Source organism: Hippocampus zosterae, chromosome 8 (assembly GCF_025434085.1).
Source record: "Hippocampus zosterae strain Florida chromosome 8, ASM2543408v3, whole genome shotgun sequence".
Classification (NCBI taxonomy): domain Eukaryota; kingdom Metazoa; phylum Chordata; class Actinopteri; order Syngnathiformes; family Syngnathidae; genus Hippocampus; species Hippocampus zosterae.
This window is the reverse complement of record NC_067458.1, coordinates 22,707,609-22,730,710: the sequence shown is the minus strand read 5'-3', so window position 1 is coordinate 22,730,710 and position 23,102 is coordinate 22,707,609. Positions and strand designations below refer to the sequence as shown.

General features: G+C 46.5%; 2 protein-coding genes across 4 annotated transcripts in view; both read left to right on the top strand.

Annotated features, from left to right (window-relative positions):
• Nucleotides 1-1,195: 1,195 nt before the first annotated feature.
• On the top strand, nt 1,196-16,763 carry colgalt2b (collagen beta(1-O)galactosyltransferase 2b). The gene is made up of 12 exons (XM_052073733.1): nt 1,196-1,519; nt 6,634-6,744; nt 6,951-7,068; nt 7,221-7,355; nt 9,121-9,325; nt 10,519-10,638; nt 11,146-11,219; nt 12,195-12,301; nt 12,642-12,774; nt 13,313-13,440; nt 13,698-13,904; nt 16,255-16,763. The coding sequence occupies exons 1-12, from the start codon at nt 1,290-1,292 to the stop codon at nt 16,526-16,528; spliced, it is 1,842 nt and encodes a 613-aa protein (XP_051929693.1). The 5' UTR covers nt 1,196-1,289; the 3' UTR covers nt 16,529-16,763.
• A 2,233-nt stretch (nt 16,764-18,996) lies between these two features.
• rgl1 (ral guanine nucleotide dissociation stimulator-like 1) overlaps nt 18,997-23,102 on the top strand; it is a 34,086-nt gene continuing 29,980 nt past the window's right edge. Inside the window, exons 1-3 of one of the 3 annotated variants that reach the window (XM_052073723.1) lie at nt 18,997-19,090; nt 19,262-19,381; nt 20,582-20,786. In XM_052073723.1, the coding sequence (XP_051929683.1) occupies nt 20,619-20,786 (168 nt within the window). In that variant the 5' untranslated portion in view covers nt 18,997-19,090; nt 19,262-19,381; nt 20,582-20,618. Of the gene's footprint in view, nt 19,091-19,258; nt 19,382-20,527; nt 20,787-23,102 lie in introns of those variants that run through there. The other 2 variants (XM_052073724.1, XR_007963680.1) reach the window with 2 other exon arrangements.

Here is a 23,102-nt window from a genome sequence, read left to right as displayed (position 1 = left end):
ACAGTAATTACGTCAATAGCCATAAAACGAGTACATTACAATACAACTGTCATGTGTTCTACCAGGGCTGCAAAAAAACAAACATGGCGAGTGAACAGTGCAGTTGTAACAAAGTGCACAAGAATAACTTTGGCAATAAGCCACATGCTAATCCAACATTGAGTGCATTTTCAGGATTATCGTTGTGCTTTGTATTAAGCGAGGCTCAATTTTTCACTTTGACGTGCCTCCAGTGCAGTGGTGGGAAGTAATGAAGTACAAATGCGTTTTATTAGTTTATTACTGGAATTATCACTGTGCTTTTTCACTTTCTATCATTTATTAAATTTCCAAGTATCTGCACATGTACTGAAGTGGAGGCTATGAGTACTTTTGCCACCTATGGGATTAGGCCACATTTATTTGCTGGTATTTTCTTTTTGCTCAGGCACGCCTCGGACAGCCCCTCCGACCACAGGTAATTTGTCATTACCTCAGCAAGGAGGGAAAAGATTCTCCCCGATGGCTGACAGGCCAGCTCAAATAAACAGTGGCGTGGTCGTCTTGTGCCCTCTGTCATTAAGCGCAGGTTCATGCACCCGCGTTGAACACAAACTGCAAGCAAATTACAGCGACACAAAAATTACTGACTGACAGAGTCTGACTTCCTCTTGCGTTTTTAGTGCGGCTTCTTGACCAGCACCTCAGCAGCCATTTTGGGAGACAGGTAGAAGACAACCAAATAAAACAAAAAATACGTGAACTCAAAATTTAGATCCAACAAACTGACAAAATTGTAAATAGTGCAATTCAGCAAAAATAAAAACAGTTTTGCATTTGTGAATATTGGCTTCCCTGCATGCCGCAATAAAGAAATAAAAGTTTACAGACCCATTGTCCCGCCATGGCCCCCCCCCCCCTGATTTGAAGATCAGAACAGATATAAAACAAAATGCTTTTCAGAATTTAATATTAGAAGACTTATAACAGTTGATGGCCGTTTATAATGGGCGTCATTCATACCCGTATTTTTGCTATTCGCGAGCCGGTCCACACCCCGCGAATAGCGGGGGTCCACTCTCTTGTCAAAAATTGCTGAGCGGCTTCACAACGAAGGTGTGATGACAGCAGCCCCAACCCCGCCCCCACTCCACCTTCAACCACCCCCCCCCCTATCCCCCCCCCCCTATCCCCCCCCCCTCCCTCTCACACGCACCCGCACACTCCACGCCACTCTCCAGTCAGGACTTCGGTGTGTCCGGGCGGGTCCACCAGCACCAGCAGCAGCACAAGCGGAAAAAGCCGACGAGATGCGGGCGCCTCTGCTGCTGTTGGCCGCGCTGTGCGCGGTTCGGGCCGCCGCGGACTCGGAGCCGGTGACGCTGGTGCAGGAGGCGGACGCGAGCCCCGCGGACGAGTCGGCCTTGCTCCAACCCAAAGTCCTGATCGCCATCGTGGCTCGCAACGCGGCGCACAGCCTCGCTCACCACCTGGGATGCATCGAGAGGCTGGACTACCCCAAGGAGCGCATCGCTATCTGGTCAGAGCGACACTTTGACGTGATTTTTATCATGTGATTGTAATGATTGTGATTATTTTCAGAAAGTTATGATTTTATCGCGTGCGCATGAAAGTGCTGAGTGTGTGCGCGGTTTGGCGTGAATGACAGCGCCTGACTGAGCACAGAGGCAGCCATAAAGCAGCAGGTAAACTCTCATTAGTCCACTATTAAGACACGAAATGATCATAAAACGCGGGTGGGGTGGTGGTGGTGGTGGTGGGAGTGGGGGGCGCTTGAAAGGAGACACTAAGTTGCTTTGACAGCAGGATTAAAAGAGAACCAGGAGGGAGGACGTGTTGGTAAGTCATGCGTGTCAAAAAATGTGTACAAGCCCGCTTTGGCTCTCATGGAAAATTAATGAGAAGGTCAGTCCATTTGGTACACCTAACCCAGTGTATTTATGCGTATCCGGCATCCCTATGTTGAGTTTGCATGTTCTTCCAGTGCCTGCGTGGGTTTTCTCCGGGTACTTCAGTTTCCTCCCATAGTCCAAAAACATGCATGGCAAGCTGATTGAACGCTCAAAATTGTCCCTAGGTGTAAGTGTGAGCATGCATACTTGTTCGTCTGTGTGTGCTCTGCGATTGGCTGGCAATCGGTTCAGGGTGTCCCCGCCTACTGCTCGAAGACGGCCGGGATGGGCTCCAGCACGACCCTGACACGCGGATCAAAAACACAGATAGGGATTTTTTCATACTCCAGTCTCCCAAAACCAAAGTTTCACCTCAAAACAAATTGGTCGTTTCCCCCAGACTGAACGGTCGCCTCAAATCACTTCACTCTGTGCTCCAAACAAAAAAAAAATGTGCTAAATACATGTTGTAAAGCAAAACTCAACATTATGCAACTGGTTGAGTAAGTGTGCACGGCCTCTCGGAAGTGGTGATGTGACTGCGTTCAAGAATGAACCAATCACATTTTAAACTCATGCGAGAGGTCTTGATGTCATCACAAAATGTTGATATCGGACGTTTTCATTCAATAATAATAATAATAATAATACATTTTATTTGTGGGCGCCTTTCAAGAAACTCAAGGACACCTTACAACAAGCAGTTAAAATCACAAGTACAATGTTAAAAACAACATCAAATAAGAAAAAATAAATACAACAAAAATAAATAAATAAATAAATAAAATAATGGCTTTATGGACTCCATGTTGCATGAGTCATATTGTCCACCTATGAAGCAGCCTTTTTTTTTTAAACCTCTCCAAAACCCGATTAACATTTTTCAGCTGCCTTTTATTATCCCCTAATCACTGCTTTAAAAAAAAAAAAAATCCAAGCTTGTGTCAAAAACCTCATCACAACACGACAGCCGTGTCTGGATTATAACCAGGCAGGAAAAAATGTTTCAAATTGCTCTTTGCGGATCAGTTGGATTTCAACTGGATTTGCTCTTAAAAAAAAAAAAAACAGCCTGGAGATTCTTCACACACACGTGGAACACTTCCATGAAAATAATTAGTTTACATTATGCTCTGTCACACTAGCAAACATAAAAACCAGATGCGGGCGACTATTGAGACAGGATATGAGCATAGACCTTATTTTGTCCCTTCATTATTATTATTCATTCATTATATATATATATATAAATAAAATTTCCAACTGATGTGTTCAATGCCACATTTTTTCCAGTTCCCATTCTTTTTATGTTGCACCTCAAGAGCGTTGGGAGGGCAAAAACGCAAGCCTGCGCGTAACCTTGAATGTGACTACTGAATGTCACACTTGAGTGCGAGTCCACTTTTTGTTGACGCTGAGACTCATGAGGAATTTGACGCTCTTCCCCCCCCCCCCCCCCCCCTGTCGGCCTTCATAGGACAGACGTTCAAATATCGAACACATTTCCAATCATGTGCTGAGGTTCGAGGAAACGACGACAACATTGAACATTGAAACCGACAAGATGGAGTTTTTTGGGGGGGAACCCTTGAACTCTAACCACCCCCCCCCCTCTCTTGTTCTTTCATTTTTTGGGGGGGGGGGTACTTGTATTAGGCCCGGTAGTCCAGTGGTTAGCACGTCGGCTTCACAGTGCAGAGGTTCCGGGTTCGATTCCAGCTCCGGCCTCCCTGTGTGGAGTTTGCATGTTCTCCCCGGGCCTGCGTGGGTTTTCTCCGGGTGCTCCGGTTTCCTCCCACATTCCAAAAACATGCACGACACATGTGTTGTCCAGATGTTAATTATATACTCAACGGAAATAGGAAGGTAACAAAAAAAAAACACCTTCGGGGAGCAGAATCAGGAGGCTGCAGTTTACTATCAATCTTTAAAACGAGGCTGCTTCCTGGCGGGAGCAGCGCAGTGACACAATTATAGCAACATCATTTGCTTCATTTCGTGGTGTTTCAGTTGTCTGCGCTGCTTCCAGTGTTTATATGTGGAGGTTGTTGTTGTTATTATTTTGTTCAATCAGGTTTTGTTTTATCCAATTAATAATTTGGATTAAAAAAAAACAATGAATAATTGACCAAACGAAGGGCGGCCCGGCAGCCAAGTGGTTAGCACGTCGGCTTCACAGTGCAGAGGTACCGGGTTCGATTCCAGCTCCGGCCTCCCTGTGTGGAGTTTGCATGTTCTGCCCGGGCCTACGTGGGTTTTCCCCGGGTGCTCCGGTTTGGGCGGCCCGGTAGCCCAGTGGTTAGCACGTCGGCTTCACAGTGCAGAGGTACCGGGCTCGATTCCAGCTCCGGCCTCCCTGTGTGGAGTTTGCATGTTCTGCCCGGGCCTGCGTGGGTTTTCCCCGGGTGCTCCGGTTTGGGCGGCCCGGTAGCCCAGTGGTTAGCACGTCGGCTTCACAGTGCAGAGATACCGGGTTCGATTCCAGCTCCGGCCTCCCTGTGTGGAGTTTGCATGTTCTGCCCGGGCCTACGTGGGTTTTCTCCGGGTGCTCCGGTTTCCTCCCACATTCCAGAAACATGCGTGGCAGGCTGATTGAACACTCTAAATTGTCCCTAGGTGTGAGTGTGAGCGTGGATGGTTGTTTGTTTCTGTGTGCCCTGCGATTGGCTGGCAACCGATTCAGGGTGTCCCCCGTCTACTGCCCGAAGACAGCTGGGATAGGCTCCAGCACCCCCCGCGACCCTAGTGAGGATCAAGCGGCTCGGAAGATGAATGAATGAATAATTGACCAAACATTTTTGTCACATGTATTTCATAGTAAATATCTGGCCTTTGAAGAAAATTAATATCACACTGCTGATGTTATTGTTGCAACTTTGGCCCACAAAATGGGTTAGAGCGCCGCGAGTACATCACATCCACTTGTGATAAAACTGCAGCCGAGGACGGGCATGACAAATTTGACGTTTTGCAGTGATGCCTCAACACAGATGCAAAAAAAAAAAAAAGCAGCAATGAAGAAGCAAGGAGATGTAATAGTGTTAGTCATCATGGAAAGTCACAGTTTGTGCTCGAAGGGCTGAGAGGGGAAGGGCCGCCGACGCACGGAGGCAAGCGGGCAGGCAGGCAGAGTGTGCATGGGAAAAACTAAACAAAAACAAGAGTCACTGAGGAGAAGCTTCACTCAAAAGTCAGTGAAAACACCCGCGTTAAAAACAAATGAACAACAGTAAGCCGAAAGCAATTTGGTGTTTCGTGACTCATCATGCTTGAGAGCGGTTCGATCTTATTTGGAAGACAGGGCATTTTGTGCAAACCTTGGTTCTGTTGAGTGCCAATATGCCCAGCTGTTATATGGTGTTCCACAGAGTTCAATTTCGGGGCCACTCCTGTTTTCATTGTATTTGGCGCCACTGGGTTTCATTTTAAGAAAGTATATTTTTTTTTAGATCCACAGTCCGTCCCGTTAAGCCAAACAGACACTTTTTTCCCCCGCCAAAGTTCACTTTTTTCCTGTCTACCGGAAATCAAAGCCCGGATGGCACTAAACGTCTTGAACTTCAATGAAAAGAAAACAGAAGTTCTGCTGTTTGGTCCAAGTGGCCCTTGTCAATCTCACCTTGTTAACTTGGGCCCTCTGGCATCTTAGCGCAAGGCAACAGTCTTGAATTCGGGTCTTAAGTCTGACAGTGATTTAAAATTGGACTATCAAATCGGTGCTGTTGTTAAATCAATTAAAATGAATTTTAGACAGCTGCCTAAAATAAAGCCTGTCCTTTCACAACAACATTTCGAAACAGTAATTCATACCTTTGTTGCAGCATTCTACAGGACATGAAAATGGGGGAGAAAAGAGACTTTCCATGTAGAATGTTATGTTATGACTAGGAAATTACAAAGCACACGCAGGCCTGCACGCACAGCAACGTGACGTGCATTTTTTTTATGTGTGTGGTACATAAGCCTTCTTTTGACTACTTATCAGCAAATTACACACCCTGGCACTCGCTAGTAAATAATGCACGCCGAAAGCAGCTGTCAGACACAACCGCTCGCTGTCATTTGCCGGCAATACTGAAGAGTAACACGCCTATTGGCAAATTACAAGCTGCTTCTTACCTGGGAGTGTGCACAGACATACACACTTTTAGCACACGGTTGGCTTGGTGGACTTTTCCACTGCTTGCTGCTGAAACTCTCTCCCAAAGCCTATTTTAGACCGCGCAGGCATCACAGTCGGAGTGACTTTATTTTTTTTAATATCGTGTAGCAATCGGGGTTGCAAAATCTCAGGACATATCAATGTTTAATGGAAACTTATGGCAATAAATAACGTAAATTGAAAGATTGCTTTCAAAAGGAAACTCGATTCTAGCTGTGGGTGTTTTTAGTACTTAGAAGAAGATTGCCTGAAAACAAAATACGGTGGTTGACTTTTAAGCGCCCCAATTTCGGAGTTTTTCATTTTTGCCAACTGTTACTTATGTATGCATATGTTAAATTATTCATTATTTCCATTTTATGCTTGAGCATTATATTTTTTTTGTGGTCCAGATACCACGAGTCGGCGGTGCTTTACAAATGCAAAGAAAGAAAGATTAAAAACAGAATTGAAGCCCCAAATAAAAAAAAAAGATGAAGATCAGTCCTTGCATTAAAGCAGCTTCAATGACTTATAATACTTTTGTCCGGATAAATCGAGCGAGTCCTCAACTATAACCGTGCGACGGTGTCGTTCCAGGGCCGCGAGTGACCACAACGTGGACAACACCACGGCCATGTTGCGAGAATGGCTGAAGAATGCTCAGCGCGTCTACCATTACGTGGAGTGGAGGCCCATGGAGGAGCCCAGGTCAGCCATCTTCAACCCCATCTGCTGGGTCAAAAACAATGGACCCAAAGCTTTTTTTTAGTGTCCATTTTGCTTTGTCGTATGCCAATAGATTTTTCAAAATTCACGAAAATTTGGGAAGCAAAGCACTAGCTGTGAAGGATGCAAAAAAAAAATAAAAATAAAGTCTTTCTTCACGAATCACTTATCAATGATGCTCTGTGAAGGTCCTACACAGACGAGTGGGGTCCGAAGCACTGGTCCACATCTCGGTTCAACCATGTGATGAAGCTGAGGCAGGCAGCGCTCAAGGCGGCCAGGGAGCGATGGGCCGACTTTATCCTGGTAAGAGAAAGACGCCAAAATGGCTCTCGGTGTCAAAACAATCTTGATTTGGAAGTATTTCAGTTTGTCACTACACCTTGACTTTGGCCCCCCTCCATTAAAAATCAATTGACATTCCCATAATCTTTTCCATGTGTGATTCTGCCTTGTAGTTTGTAGACAGCGACAACCTCCTGACCAACCCGCGTGCGCTCAACTTGCTCATTGCCGAGAACTTGACCGTGGCCTCCCCCATGTTGGAATCCCGCTCCTTGTACTCCAACTACTGGTGCGGCATGACGCCGCAGGTACATCTGTTCATCCGTCCGTCCTTCCCATCCATCCATTGTCCATCCGTCTGTCCATCCATCGGCCATATTTCTTCCATCCATCCATCCATCCATCCGTTCACTCATACGTCTACCCATCCATCCATCCATCCAACTGTCCGGCCAACCATCCATCCACTTATCCATCCATCCATACATACATCCATCCATCCATCTATTCACTCATATGTCTACCCATTCATTCGTCTGTCCATCCATCCAACTGTCCGGCCAACCATCCATCCACTTATACGTCCATCCATCCATCCACTCATATGTCTACCCATCCATTCGTCTGTCCACCCATCCAACTGTCCGACCAACCATCCATCCACTTATACATCCATCCATCCATCCACTCATATGCCTACCCATCCATTCGTCTGTCCATCCAGCCAACTGTCCGGCCAACCATCCATCCACTTATTCATCCACCCATCCATCCATTCACTCATATGTCTACCCATCCATTCGTCTGTCCATCCATCCAACTGTCCGACCAACCATCCATCCACTTATTCATCCATCCATCCATCCATTCACTCCTATGTCTACCCATCCAATCGTCTGTCCATCCATCCAACTGTCCCGCCAACCATCCATCCACTTATTCATCCATCCATCCATCCATCCATCCATCCATTCACTCATATGTCTACCCATCCATTCGTCTGTCCATCCATCCAACTGTCCGGCCAACCATCCATCCACTTATACGTCCATCCATCCATCCATCCATTCACTCTTATTTCTACCCATCCATTCGTCTGTCCATCCATCCAACTTTTCGACCAACCATCCATCCACTTATACATCCATCCATCCATCCATCCATTCACTCTTATGTCTACCCATCCATTCGTCTGTCCATCCATCCAACTGTCCGGCCAACCATCCATCCACTTATACGTCCATCCATCCATCCACTCATATGTCTACCAATCCATTCGTCTGTCCATCCATCCAACTGTCCGGCCAACCATCCATCCACTTATACATCCATCCATCCATCCATCCACCCTCTCATATGTCTACCCATCCATTCGTCTGTCCATCCATCCAACTGTCCGGCCAACCATCCATCCACTTATACATCCATCCATCCATCCAATCATCCATCTGTCCATCCATCCATTGCTGTGTCAAATGAACTCAATTTTACACCTTGATCACGATATATACTGTACCTTGAGAGTATTTTTACTTAAAATGACCTGAAACTAATGTCAATTCTTCTTTTCTCCGTTCATTTGGAAAACACACCTTTTATATAGAACACATTCAAATGGGAAAACAAACCCTAAACGTACAATAAAACATGCATATCCCTTGCATAACCCATTCAAAGTATTGTTGTGTGCAATGCATTGTAGAATGTTGTTTACATTCCTGCTCCTCTAGCAGTGCCGCGAACCGTAAAAAAAAAAAAATGCAAAGGAGCAGCAACGCTGCCGCAGTTATATTAACTTGCATTCATTCTGAGGTGCAGGGCATCTAAAGTCACTTTTGGCACACACAATGAATGTAACTCGATTAGTCCTGGGCGGAGATTGAGGCGCAGGGATGACATCACAGAAAGGTGAATATTTTTGGGTCACATTTGCATAGCAACAGAGCTAACCCAATTAACCGCACACAAAAAAAATAACAAGATAAATGACAGAAGGTTATTAAGGTACGCTAGACATTTTTACATCACATCATCCATCTTCTGATACAAAAAAACAAATGTGCTGTCCTTCAGGGCTACTACAAGAGAACCCCGGACTACCAGCCAATCAGGGAGTGGAAGCGTCTGGGCTGCTTCCCGGTTCCGATGGTGCACAGCACCTTCCTGTTGGACTTGAGACGGGAGGCCAGCCGGGAGTTGGCCTTCTACCCGCCTCACCCCGACTATAGCTGGGCCTTTGATGACATCATGGTGTTTGCATTCTCCGCACGTCAAGCGGGTGAGTTGGAAGCTCGCGGCAAACTAGCACATTTGGAGCCCGCCTGTCAACGCTATTTAACATCAGGGGCCAAAAGTAGTAGCCACACTCTTAAATCGAGATATTTGTACTTACGCCGTACGTCGCCACTTTCCAAGCAGTGGTCAACGGTAAGCTGCTTTTTATTTGTGCTGTGAAACGTGCGACCTTGAAGATTTCCATTTCGTAGAAGTGACAAGAAATGTGTTGCGTTTGCCTGCCAGTGCGTTGCATCACACGTTTGGCCCGCAGGGTCACAGGTTTGCAGCGGTGGGCTGCGCATCCACAACACCGGGCCTTCGGTTACCCGACCCAACCCACCTCGTGATCACGTCGCCATGACGGATAGAATAGTGACAGCGTGCGACTGGAACGGTTTTGCCCCTTGACGGAAAAATGCTGATGTCGTCGAGGACAAGTTTCAAGTCTGCTTAATTAAAGGAACAGTTTCAAGTCACATTCTGAAGACCTTGGGTAGATTTGACTGACATGTCAGCATGTGGAGGCTAAAATCTGATTGCCGCAACCCCCCCACCAAAAAAAAAACAAGCTCAAGACAATAAACTCCACAAAATGCTCAGAGGCACATTTTGCAGCTGTGCAATGCGTCCATTCGTGTGCGTAGGGGCCTGCTTATTTCACCCATACAGGACAAACAAGGTTGCTATCGATATTCAACGCTTCAAAATTGTTGGGATAAAATGCTTGGAATTTGGCTCAGTCTTAAAAAGCGAGGCCGCTGAAGAAAAGTCCCAAAAGCACAGCTGCCTCACGTCACGTACGCGGGTAGTTGAGAGGTTGAGGGAAGCTCTGTGCTAGTTGCGCAGAAGCAGCTAGCTAGCAACAAGTTCAGCTGGTTACCAACTTAAACAAGTTCGGGGGGTGGGGGGGGGGTGTGCTCCTGGGTCACCAATCACCCTTTCCGTGACGACGGAGAAGCTACATTTCTGACGAGTCTCACGAAGGGATGAAGAGAAACGTCAGAGAGCCGCGCTAAGCTAAGCTATGGTTATTCTTAGGTTAGCTATGCTAACCTAAGAATCTTTTTATTGTTTAATCAAACCTTTGCTTCAGTTCCTTGGGATCAACTTTTGTGGGGTGGGGGAAAAAACTGAAAGTCATAATTGTGTGTGTGTGTGTCTGTGTGTGTGTGCGTGTGCGCACGCGCCCTCTAGGCGTGCAGATGCATGTGTGTAACAGAGAGCACTATGGCTTCCTTCCTGTCCCCCTCAAGGCGCACCAGAATGTCGAGGATGAGCGCGAGAGTTTCATACACACCATTACGGAGGCCTTGAGTGAGTCCACACACGCGCTCAGACCGGCCAAAATGTCCTCACTTCGTCAAACTGTCCTCACTCTGTTGGTTAAAAACTCATGCCGGTCCTCACAATGTCGGGAGTACAAGAACACACACACATACAGACACACACACACACAAATGATTTCCAGCACTCTGTCACGCCTCACTGTGTGTGCCGGGCCTGTTCCCCTTGACCTCCAGTGGCGTCTCTGATTGCATCCTGTCAGCCTTCACACGCCAGCGTCATCTTACTGTCTGTTCCTTTTGCTTTTCTGTCTTCCCCTCAACTCGCTGTCAAGCAGTACCCGAGATAAGACTTGTGAAAGAGTTTGCCAAAATGCAGCGGCAATTTTGCTCACAAAGAAAATTTTGTGGCCAAAGCACGCACGTCGTGATGTCATTTTAATCCAAAGTAGACATCCATGAAAATGCATACTGGACATCTCATTGTTCATATTCGAAAAGGATAAATGGGAGATGATTGTGTCCTTCTGCCGCACAGTTGACCACGATATTGAGCCCTCTGAGCACCTGTACTCGCCTCCATCGCCGCGGGATACCATGGGTCTGGATGAGGTGAGTTCAACCTTTTTGCCTTTCAGAAGTGACGCTTTTTTTCCTGCCTCGCCGCATCCACAATGTGCCATGTGTTGTTGTTTGTTTTTTTTTGTTTTTTGTTTTTTCCCCAAGATGGCGCCCGAGTAGGCAGCATTCGGCAAGTGCTCTTCAAGAGCCTTGCTTTTTTGTTCTTTTTTGCTGTTTTGTCTTTTGTTTTGTCACATGTTGTGTGTTGTTTCATCGTGTGGGCCTGATATGGACTGTTTTCAGCGCTTTTTGGCCACGACATTCGTCAAAGGAGCAGTATCTGTGCTTGGTAGTTGCGCCTTCTCGGCAGCACGCCTGTACCAGCACAGGTTTTGATTGGGAGGAATGTCGGCGCCATTGACTGACGGTGCTGGACAGACCTGGGACGCTTGTGTTTTTTGCGCCAGTAATGGGCAGCATTTTTCACAACCCCGATTTGTTCAGTGGCTATGTCAGCGCTGTTGGACAGTTGCCGTTGGTGCGGCTGGATGGATGGCCGCTGAAGTTGAGGATGAGGAGAGAGGAGCGTTGGCGAAGAGCGCCGATGCGTATTTGGAACTGGGAGTCGCAGCTTGGAGTTTGAAGCGTATTACGTGGGACAGGAGAAGTTAACCAATCTCTTTTTTCGTCAATGGATGCTACAGCTTCTTGTTGACTTTGAAACTTAGCTTGTAGCCGACGTGTGCACATTTTGAGCACGACGTCTCTGATCCACTGGTTAAAGGACACTTTGATTCTCTCCTCTTTCATCTCAAACTGCTTCAAACAACAAAGCGTGTGACGGAAAAGTGGTTAGGACTGCACGACTGTCCGTGTTTTATGTTATATGTTGTGTTTATTATTTTACTTTATGTTAACTGTTTTGTAAAGCGCTTTGTTACAGCTGCCGCTGTTGTGAAAGCGCTATAGAAATCAGCATGTATTGTATTGTATTGTATTGTATTGTTTTTTTTTGTTTTTTTTTAGATCTTCCTGATAAACCTGAAGCGTCGGCTGGACAGAAGAAGCCGGATGTTGAAAACAATGTCGGCGCTGGGCCTTCATACCACGCTCTCGGTCGCGGTGGACGGCAAGTAGGTCAACGTCTGAATCTCAAAGCTTGTTGAGAAGCGATTATTATTATTATTATCATCTTGTGTACGTGAATGGTCTGGAAATGTTTGAACAGGAGAAATCCAAATGTTGACTTTGTTGGTTGACTTCCGTGGATGATGGAAATGCAGCTACATAGGCTCTTGTCTCGCCTATTTATCCAAATACTCTCAACTTCCTATCCATTGCTTTTGCTTTTACCCCGCTAATCCCCCACACCCCCACCCTCCTCCCAGCTGCATACAAGCTGCGACATGCGGAGGCTGACTAACAGTTTTTAGAGCAATTGAGTGAGCGTGACTTCTCCTTTCAACTTCTCAGAGCTTTGAACACGTCTCAGCTGCAAGGGCTGGGAATCGAAATGCTGCCCGGCTACAAGGACCCATACTCGGGCCGGGTCCTGACCAGAGGCGAGATTGGCTGCTTCCTTAGCCATCACTCCATATGGAGCCAGGTGAGAGAAGTTCAAGGATGTGACCCTCAAAGCGCAAAGTATTTGCCCCCTTCCTGATTTCCGAATGCGGTGGGAAAAAAAATCCAAATCCAAAACCCCAATATTTGTGAACTGATATTCACAAAATTATTTTGGTAAGCTAAATTCAGTTTCACACAAACTACAATACAATATATCGCAGACTGACAAGACAAAACATTTCAGGAAGGTCTGGTGTGAAAATAACACAGCGATTAGAAAAGAATAACATACCAACAGTCAAACGTAGAATGCTGTTGGTATGCTGCTGCAGGACCTGGACGACTTTATGTGATTGATGGAAAAATGAATACCGCTGAAAATCCCACAGCCGAACAACCGGCCATCACCTTGTGCCCTCAAGCTCAAGATTCATTTGGTTTCTGTTTCTACTTTGGGATCCTTTTTGTATCGAAATAAGCTACTAGTGTAATCATTAGATATGAGATATCAAGGGTGAGAACGAGATAAGTTTTAGTACTTCTTCCTGTCCCAGCATGTCATCATTTTGGATCCACAGGTGGTGGAGCGTGGCCTTCAGAAAGTTCTTGTTCTAGAGGACGACGTGAGGTTCGAGCCCCGCTTCAAACGACGACTGCAGGCCATCATGGACGACGTGGACAAAGCCCAGCTGGACTGGGACCTTATGTAAGAATACACCATGTCCCCAAATTGGTGTTTCACGATAGATGTTTGCGCAGATCATTTCAAATGTAGCAAGAACCAGTTACACCGTCGGAGTTAAACCCTAACTCGACGCATTTGTCATCTTATTTTGAAGAGCTCTATAGCTAAAATGTTAGCGTCGAGTGGACTTGAGCTAAACTATTAGACAGTCATTCCCAGTACAGCCACGCTCATACAAAAACTTTACGATGACGCTGAGATCGTGGTTCGTATTTCAGCTACGTGGGGCGCAAGCGCATGCAAGTGCAGCAGCCCGAGCGCTCGGTGGACGGCGTCAACAACCTGGTGGAGGCCGACTACTCGTACTGGACGCTGGGCTACGTGCTGTCGTTACAGGGCGCCACCAAACTACTGGACGCCAAACCCTTCTCTAAGATGCTGCCCGTCGACGAGTTCCTGCCCGTCATGTTCAACAAACACCCCAAGTAAGCCGCTTGTATTTTTGGAGAGTAAACTGGAATTCCCAACTTTATTTTATTTTATTTTAAGAATTTGTCCAAGAGCTAATTAGTTGAGTTTGGAGGTTTAAAGCTTCCCTACTCTTGGGGGTGGGAGACACACCAGTTTGGAGTTTGCTGTTAATCAAGAAGCATTGCCTGATGTGAACCACACCTGGTAGAAATGTTACCCAATCACTTCAGGTGTGCCTCTTGGCTCTTTCCCGGGGCCCTTGCATTTCATCGTCTGCCTTGATCCACTCTGGACGCTTTTATCTAAATTCCAACTTGACCTCTCCCGCAAACCCAGTATTTCACTTGCAACTTCCTTCCTCGCCTCTTGCTTATCAGAACGCAATACTCGATCTCGACTTGTTTTTACAAATCAATCGACAAGCCTTCAACCAAGCGGCCTACAGAGCACCGTTTAAAATTCTTACCGCTCTGCTTTAGTGTTCTCTGTTCTCAGGTTGCCCTCACGCTATAGATTAGCATAACAACTGTTAGCATGTTAGCATTGTAGCACTTCTCATTGGGAAATAGTGAGTGAATCTGAGCAGCATTCGTTTTTATGAGACTTTATGTAATACAGAGAAGAGCGGGCACAGAGGCAAATGAGTCTGTGCATGTTAGAGACCCAAATAAACATGGAAGATTTTTATAATGTTTTTTTCCGACAAGCTCGGCGAGGGCAAATATTGACTGATGACTCCAAATAGATGCGTGCAGGTGCACGGAAGTCTTACATAAGGATTCAGCAGGTGATGCGTAACGAACGCTGTGCTGTCTTCTGTCACACTTTGCATGGAGTTTTCCAATTAAGCTCCTCCCCTCCCCCTTTTTCTTCCAGTACATTGTTTTCTTCTCTACAGCAGTGACCCCCAACTGCATGCACACACCGAACAGTACTCGGATTGTGCTCGAGGCTGCACGTTGCCATCCAGAGGACGCACACTGGCATTTGTATTTGATCAAATATCAACTACGACAGGGACTTTTACTTTCGTAAATGTTCCGCAGGGTGCTGATCCCGTCCCCCTCGTCTTTGTGTCTCTTTGTCTTCCTTCCGCGCATCGCGTCCGTCACGCCTCGTTCTCATGCCCTAACATCTTTTTGCCCCCCCCCCCTCCCTCCTTTCTGCACCTTCCGCGCGGCTCTCGTCAACAAAGGTTTGACTTTGTGCGCTCGCCCTGTGTCGCCCACTCCCCCCCCCCCCCTTCGCTTGCCTCTCTTTGAGGAATGCGGGCCGCCAAGGCTCTTCCTGCTGCTCGGAGAAGGGGACAGGATTCCCATTGATAGCGGCCTGGAGGTGGGGGGCGGGGTCGGGACGGATGCTGCGTGTGTGCGTGTGTTACTATGCAAATACACCGGGGATGTGTGTCCAGTGTTCCCCGTATAAATGACTCGGTCAATAGACTCTGTGTGTGCACTCACAGTCATTCATTCACTCAATCGGGAAAGAAGTAGGATTCACGTGTGCTTTAATGCATTGTTTGTCGAAAGCAAATTGCTCATGAGCCCGACGCACAGTTTTCACAGTCGGCAAGAAGTGACTCTGCGCTTTTCTTACTATGAAAACCGCCTTTTTGGTTATTGTTGGGGCGGCCCGGTAGTCCAGTGGTTAGCACGTCGGCTTCACAGTGCAGAGGTACCGGGTTCGATTCCAGCTCCGGCCTCCCTGTGTGGAGTTTGCATGTTCTCCCTGGGCCTGCGTGGGTTTTCTCCGGGTGCTCCGGTTTCCTCCCACATTCCAAAAAACATGTGTGGCAGGCTGATTGAACACTCTAAATCAGGCATGTCCAAAGTCCGGCCCGGGGGCCAAATCCGGCCCGCGGTCGAATTTCATCCGGCCCTCGGCCCCTGTCATAAAATCAGTGCCGTCTGGCCCGCAGTTTGGGCGCAATGGAACACGTGTTGCATTGACTGAGGTCTCGTAGACTGGTGAGTGATGTTTCATAGAGTACTGCTTCCCTCTAGTGGCTAAATGAGTAATAGCATTCACTAAATGAGTAATAGCATTTAGACACTAGAGGGCATCACTCACGAGTTAACAAGACATGCATGGTAGGCTGATTGGACGCTCTAAATTGTCCCTAGGTGTGAGTGTGAGCGTGGACGGTTGTTCGTCTCTGTGTGCCCTGCGATTGGCTGGCAACTGATCCAGGGTGTCCCCCGCCTACTGCCCGAAGACGGCTGGGATAGGCTCCAGCACCCCCCGCGACCCTAGTGAGGATTAAGCGGTTCGGAAAATGGATGGATGGATGGTTGTTGTCGCGGTTATTGTTCCGCTCGTTTTCTCACCTTTGGATTCCAACCGCATCAAATCTATCCTCCTCAGCGTGGACTACATGTCCCACTACGAGCCGCGAGACCTGCGGGCCTTTTCGGTGGAGCCGCTGCTCATCTATCCCACGCACTACACGGGCGAGCCGGGCTACATCAGCGACACCGAGACCTCCACCATCTGGGACGACGAGGCCGTGGCCACCGACTGGGACCGGCAGCACGCCCGCAAGACCGCCCAGCAGGGCCGCATCCGGACCGTGGCACAGAACAGCGTCACGGGGGACTCGCCGCCGCCCGCCGCCAGGGCCTCGCGAGACGAACTGTGAAGTGGTGGGAGTTTTTTTTTTTTTTTTCGACGCGCGTGCCATTTTGGAGCGGAGACACTGTACTTGCACGAGACGAGGAAGGGCCTTAATTTATTATTCCCAGTGTGCCTTCTTTGAATTTACCCTATCTCCTCAAATAGTGGCCATCATCCTGTTAGGACGACTAAATGACGTGACTTCCTCAAATAGATGACTCCTTTTTCCATCACGCGGGGGGTGGGGGGGGGGATGAATAATAATAATAATAATAATGAATAATAATAATGAATAATGAATAATTCTATATGCAGGGGGTTATTTGAACTCTTCTGCAAACCAAAACAGCAGCACCCAAAAAATGGGAGGGAGTTGAAATCCTAATATTATTTTTATTGTTTGTTTTGCCGGGGAGGGGGTTATTGTTTTTTTTTTTTTTTGTTATTATTATTTTTGGGGGTGTTTGGTAATCAGCAGTACAACATGGGTTGCTTTCACCAAAAATCCCAATTTCCGACGAAAAAGGTTTTTATGAAGAGAAGCATGTGTGAACGATGAGGCTGATGCTTATATTTTTTTCTTTTGTGACACCTCAACAATGAAACATGAAAAACAACTTTGATGACAAAACAAACAGATTTGTAACACACACACACACACACACACACACATGCCGTGACAACATGGTTGGAGTTGAACGCCAGTGAGGTGTGGGCCAATTCCCAGTTTGATGGTTTAGCATGAATTTAAAAAGTCAAGGTTACAATAACCGTTAAAAATATCCGTCACCGGTAATGAGCACTTCTTTTCTTTTTTTTTGCGATATGATTAGCTGCTTGCAAAGATCACCAAACAAGCCGCTTCTTTGAAGAGAATTGAAGAAACCGGCAACTTTTTTTTCCCTCTCTCTCCTTCTCGGGTGAGCAGAGAGGGGAGGGGTGAGCAGTTGCGTACAGGCAGGGGCACTGGGAACACGGATGCCTGGCAACACAACTTTTTAGTACCCCGCAAGCACAGCACTAAAGTTTGATTATTTTTCGTGTAATAAAAACGAATCACATCAGTCAGCTCTCATCAAGTCCAGGACATTTTGGTGTTTATTGATTTGCGTAGTCAGCACAAACAAGCTCCTACAGTACTGTTCCCATGACCTCCTGGCGAGGGGCTGCAGACAGACTGGTGGTGTTGCACAACCAATACAGTGGGCCATTAAAAAAATAAAAATAAAAAAAAACACTTGAAAGGGAACATACAGGAGGTGAAGGTGATTATAGACGAGGACCACGTGCTGTTTTATACTTCCTGTCTGCTGGAGGATCTGACGGGACAAATTAGGAGACAAAGCGGGTCCTTGTGCTGGGTTAAGACACCCTGGAACTGTTTGAACTTGTCAGAAGAATAGTATGGCACTCTTACAGGGGAAATATAACAATAGGTGTTGCGGTTTGATTGACGTATGTAAATTTAGGATTTTGAATACTGTATATTCATCGTGCAGATCGCAACAGGCTTGTTATGCTAACCCGATTTTGGATGTGGCCATTTGTCTCTAAATAACCAATCAAGAGGGTGGAAAAATGCGGATGGCATCAAGAATCAGCACTCCGTGAGGATGAATTTGAAATCTGATTTCATGATCATGGGCAGATTACGTTGACATGGCAACACATAGAGACTGAAATCTGATTGGGCAGATTGTTTTCCATTTTCACAAGAAGCAGCCAAGAGAAATGCTCTGAAATAAGGAGAGTGTCCTGTTGGGAATAAACGAATATAATTTTAAACAACATCATTCATAGTGTTTAGGCCGCCAGGGAAGACCTTGCCTGCTTTGACTTCATGCCCGTGTGAATACCACAGTGTGTACCGTAATTAATCTGATTTTGTAGTGTGTTTCTTTGTTTTTTTTTTTTTGACAGAATACTGCTATTTGCCTTTTTTGACAAAAAAACAACGAAACAACAAGGTGTTTGTTTGGGAGCTGCAACGGATTAATGACATTTCGATTCGCGTCATTGAGTAAGTGATTTATTTTGGTGATGAACGGATTTGTTTTGCAATTTCTTGTGCTACTAAGAACCGTCGTGGCGTTATGCTTCCATCTGCTGGACTCTCGATGCGATTTGTCACATTGATTCAAGTCGCTCACGTGCTCTTATTTCAACCAGAAGAGGCCAGTGTAGGCTCATGTTGAATCCGGCTACTCATTATTCTTTTGAAGCAAAGCGTTAAAATGGGAAAAAAGCGTCAAAATTAAATGGCCTCTTCGAAGGCGACACTTTGAGACCAATAAACACTTTCGTCACGATCACGTCAGATGATAAATGCGCAGTGTTTTTTTTTATTTAAATTTAAATTAAAGATCATAATTATTATTAAGTATTTAAATCGATAATGAAAGAAAATATCAGTTGGGGAAAAAAACCGTTTAAAGGAAAGGAGAATAAATCCCTTTAAGTCAACCAAGACCGACACTTACGTCACACATGCGGAAGTGAATCACACTTTTGAATCAGCCGCAAAATACTCAGAAGAAGAAGCAGAAGTAACAATAATATTGATGAAAGTGCTAAGTTCCAATTAGAGGTACCTCCCTCTTGTGGATATGATTTTTTTTTTTTTGCGGTCGATATCATCCAAGCTCGAATAATTAACCATACCACAACCATAGACCAGTTCATGGGTGAACTCTATCACAATTATGTCCTTTACTCTTGGTGTCACGTTTCCAATGCCACATCTTCCACATATTTGCAGGTGAAGCAAAAGTTTCCATGTTCCAGCAGGATGTCAGGGAGTTGAATTTCCATCCAGTGATGTTTTCAAAGTGGCACAGGAAGCGGAGGAAGGAGAACACTTCATCCTGGGCATTACTGGGTGATGCTTTTTCTCCTCAAGACACACACAAACACACACTCGGGCTATCACGTCCCGTTACAGAGGCATTTTAATGATTGATATGTTTCCTAAGAGCTCGTGACTCACTCCTTTTATATGTACACGAGCGTATTTTAGGAAGAGTTGCATTGCATTAGGCTTCCAGAGGAATTTTGTCCGACTGAGTCAGTCATGAGTCACAGACACAAGTTGATGCCGCAGCACTGTGTCTGTTATGTGTGTGTGTGTGTGTGTGTGTGTGTGTTCACGCCATGGGTTGTTTATTTACTCTAAAAACAACAGGATGCAAAGTTTGACCATCGGAAGCAGCTTTCAAAGTGTGACAAGCGCGCCGTACAACATTAACTGCTGATTCCACCAGCGTTGGCGTGCACCAGCTCCGCTGTAATCCTCTCGACGGGCCGCGTTTTACACATGACGTGTGCGAGTCTTGATCTCTCACACACAAACGCGGTAGAAAATGTTACACATTGATCGGGTTGATAATGGTTTGGCCTTTGCACACTAAATGTCACTTCATTGTGTGTTTCGAAGACAGCCAGGGGTCACTTTATTACGTACACCCGCGAAATGAACGGTTTTGCTAGCAAGCAGCAGAACTATATTTTTTTTTAAAAATCAATAAAGTGCCTCTACAAAGATAATCACGATCCTCTGGGTTGTGTTTGTTGTGTGAATGCTGACAGACACAATTATGCGTCCCCCCAAATTGTTTCTTTTCAATAAAATGATGATTCTCTCCACATTTTAAAGATTTTAGAAACATTTCTATCTCACTTGAGTTGACCCAGACTTGTGAAAATTTTTTTTTCCCTCATTCGATTGTCAAAGTGTAGCTAATGAAGTTTCCCTCTTGTGAGTGGAAAAAAGAAAATGTGCCTCAATTGTTTTGGATTCGTCGAAGCTCGAGCACAACATCCTGCTGTCTATCTCAGCTTTCCTGTCTAGAAGTTCACGCCAGTGTTTTGTGAAGGCTCCTCCTCCTCCTCCTTTTTCCTCCCCTCCCCTCTGACTGTAATGAATGGCGGGGTGGTGAGGAAAAAAAAGGAGTGACAACAACAGTTTTCTAATCACTCACGCGCTTGAGCGGCCTTGGCAAAAGCCCACTTCCAAGCGCAGCAAGGAGACGGGGGAGGAGCGCGAACAAAAATTAAATTTGTTATCGTGGACTCCATCCAGACTGGAGCATGCGCTGGTGTCCGGAGGGCTGAGGCAAATGGTCAGCATGATCTCCCACTACCCGCTGGCCACCATCTTAGCCTGGCCCCCAATAAGCGGCCACCACTGCCCCGACCTGGACTGCACCTTGCTTATGGAGGGTGACGGAGGGGTGGCCCTGCAAAGGTACCAGGCTCGCTCTCCGGAAGGAAGTCCGCGACATTGGGTGAGTGCTGCACCGATCGGGACCCAACCCGATAATTTTTTTTTTTGCCTTTAGACGAGGCTATGGCCTGACTAATGGGTCGGGATTTATCCTAGTCAAACTGGGCAACTGGACTCATTTTTGTTCAAGGTGTCGCCACCTTGAATCCGAAAGGCTTTCTCGGTTGTTTTAAATGTGGATTCTCTCAATTTGGGTGCTTACGAAAATGTTGTTTTTGGCGGATGAACAATTTACGATGTCCGTGGCAAGTTTCTCCCAATGGGTTTTTTTTTGACAACTCGTAGCGAACGTAGATTTTTTTTTTGTTGTTATCAAGAGCAGGTCCTGTTTCGAGAAAAAAATTTTAAAAAAAAAACTTGCCATGGAGAGCCTCATTTGCTCGACGGTTTGGAGCAACACGACGGCCATGAAGCTTCTCAAAACGGGTTCGGAAATGAAGCCGGCGACAGAAAAACAACTTTTCAGGGGCCTTGGGCACTGTAACGATATGCTCGCATAGTGTCCGAAGGTTACCGAGAACAAAACCCCCCAAAAAACAAAAAAACAAAGCAAGTAAAGTATATCGTGACTTTTGGGACACACTGTGTGCTTCTCCTCGCTCCTTTCGATTTGTCCGTTGGAACGTATCCCTTCGCGATAAACTGGAGGCTGTTTTTTTTTTTTGCTGTACACACAATTGTTTCGTCTGCTACGTTGTGGTGTGTTTTCATCGGAAGGAATCGCGGGGCCTTGCAATCTTGTCAAACAAGCTGGCAGATGTCGACCTCGGGCTCGTGGGATTCTCGAGACAACGTTCGAGAATAGAAATCTTTTTTACAAAACAAGAGCAGGCGGGTCACATGACACCCTCCCCCCCGACCCACCTCCACCACCCACCCTTCGTTTCCTTCCTCTCTTCGCATCCCAAAAAGCGCCAACCGGACGCTGACCTCGAGTAACTCAAACCGGAGGAGCGCTGACCTCCCCACTGTACGGCGCGAAGGCCGCAGAATCCCAGACATGACCCCCCCCACCACCCCACCCCCCTGACGTGTGTCAAGGGCTCAATCTGAGCTGGACTCGATTGTTGCAGCACGTCGGCGTCTGCGTTTTGTCACGCCGCGGTCTGACGCGCACGTGCAAGGTCTCAAAAGGCAAGTGCTTCGAGATTGCAAAAAACGATTGCCCCCCCCCACACCCCCTTCGGCAGAAAAAAAATGTCAAGTGAATTCATCAGTTCCTGCCCATATTGGAACATTCTCAGTCTCAGTCTTCAGTTGCAATCATACACCATTTATCGGGGGGGGGGATCAAATTCATTCTCATATTACAGTTTTCTTAGTATTCATTCATTCATTCATCTTCCGAGCCGCTTGATCCTAACTAGGGTCGCCGGGGGGTGCTGGAGCCTATCCCAGCTGTCTTCGGGCAGTAGGCGGGGGACACCCTGAATCGGTTGCCAGCCAATCACAGGGCACACAGAGACGAACAACCATCCACGCTCACACTCACACCTAGGGACAATTTAGAGTGTTCAATCAGCCTGCCATGCATGTTTTTGGAATATGGGAGGAAACCGGAGCACCCGGAGAAAACCCACGCAGGCCCGGGGAGAACATGCAAACTCCACACAGGGAGGCCGGAGCTGGAATCGAACCCGGTACCTCTGCACTGTGAAGCCGGCGTGCTAACCACTGGACTACCGGGCCGCCATTTTTCTTAAGAATGTTTTTATTTATCTCGCGAAAGCAACTTCATTCATTCATTCAACTTCATCCTCACTAAGGGTCGCGGGGGTTGCTGGAGCCTATCCCAGCAGTCTTCAGGCAGTAGGCGGGGGGCAGCAAAAGCAACTTTTTCTCCAAAAATATGTCATATTTGTCATATTTAGGATTTTGTCATGAAAATCTGTAATATTGTGACAACAATTTTTTGAATATTTTACGCATAATAACACTTACTTTTTTTCCATTAAAGATGTACCTTATGTTGTAATATGACAAAAAAATAATTCTGCTGAATATGATGACACTTTCTTGATGAAAAATAAAATTTTAATTTAATTATTTTTTTTTTAAATTGCACCGCAGTGTAATTAAAAAAAATTGCACTACGGTTATCATCACACTTTTTTTTTTTTTGGACACTCAAGCGTCAAGCGCAAGTGGGCGCATGTGCGGTCGTCACGGCTGTTTCTGCCGACAGTTTGGCCACGTCGCTCGTCCTGACATCCTGTCTCTTGAATCCTCACCCGCCGCCGTCGCCGTCGCCGCTCTTTCCGGCCATTGTTTGCCGCTCTCGCCTCGGGGGGTGAAGGAGCACTCATTCGCTCGCTCG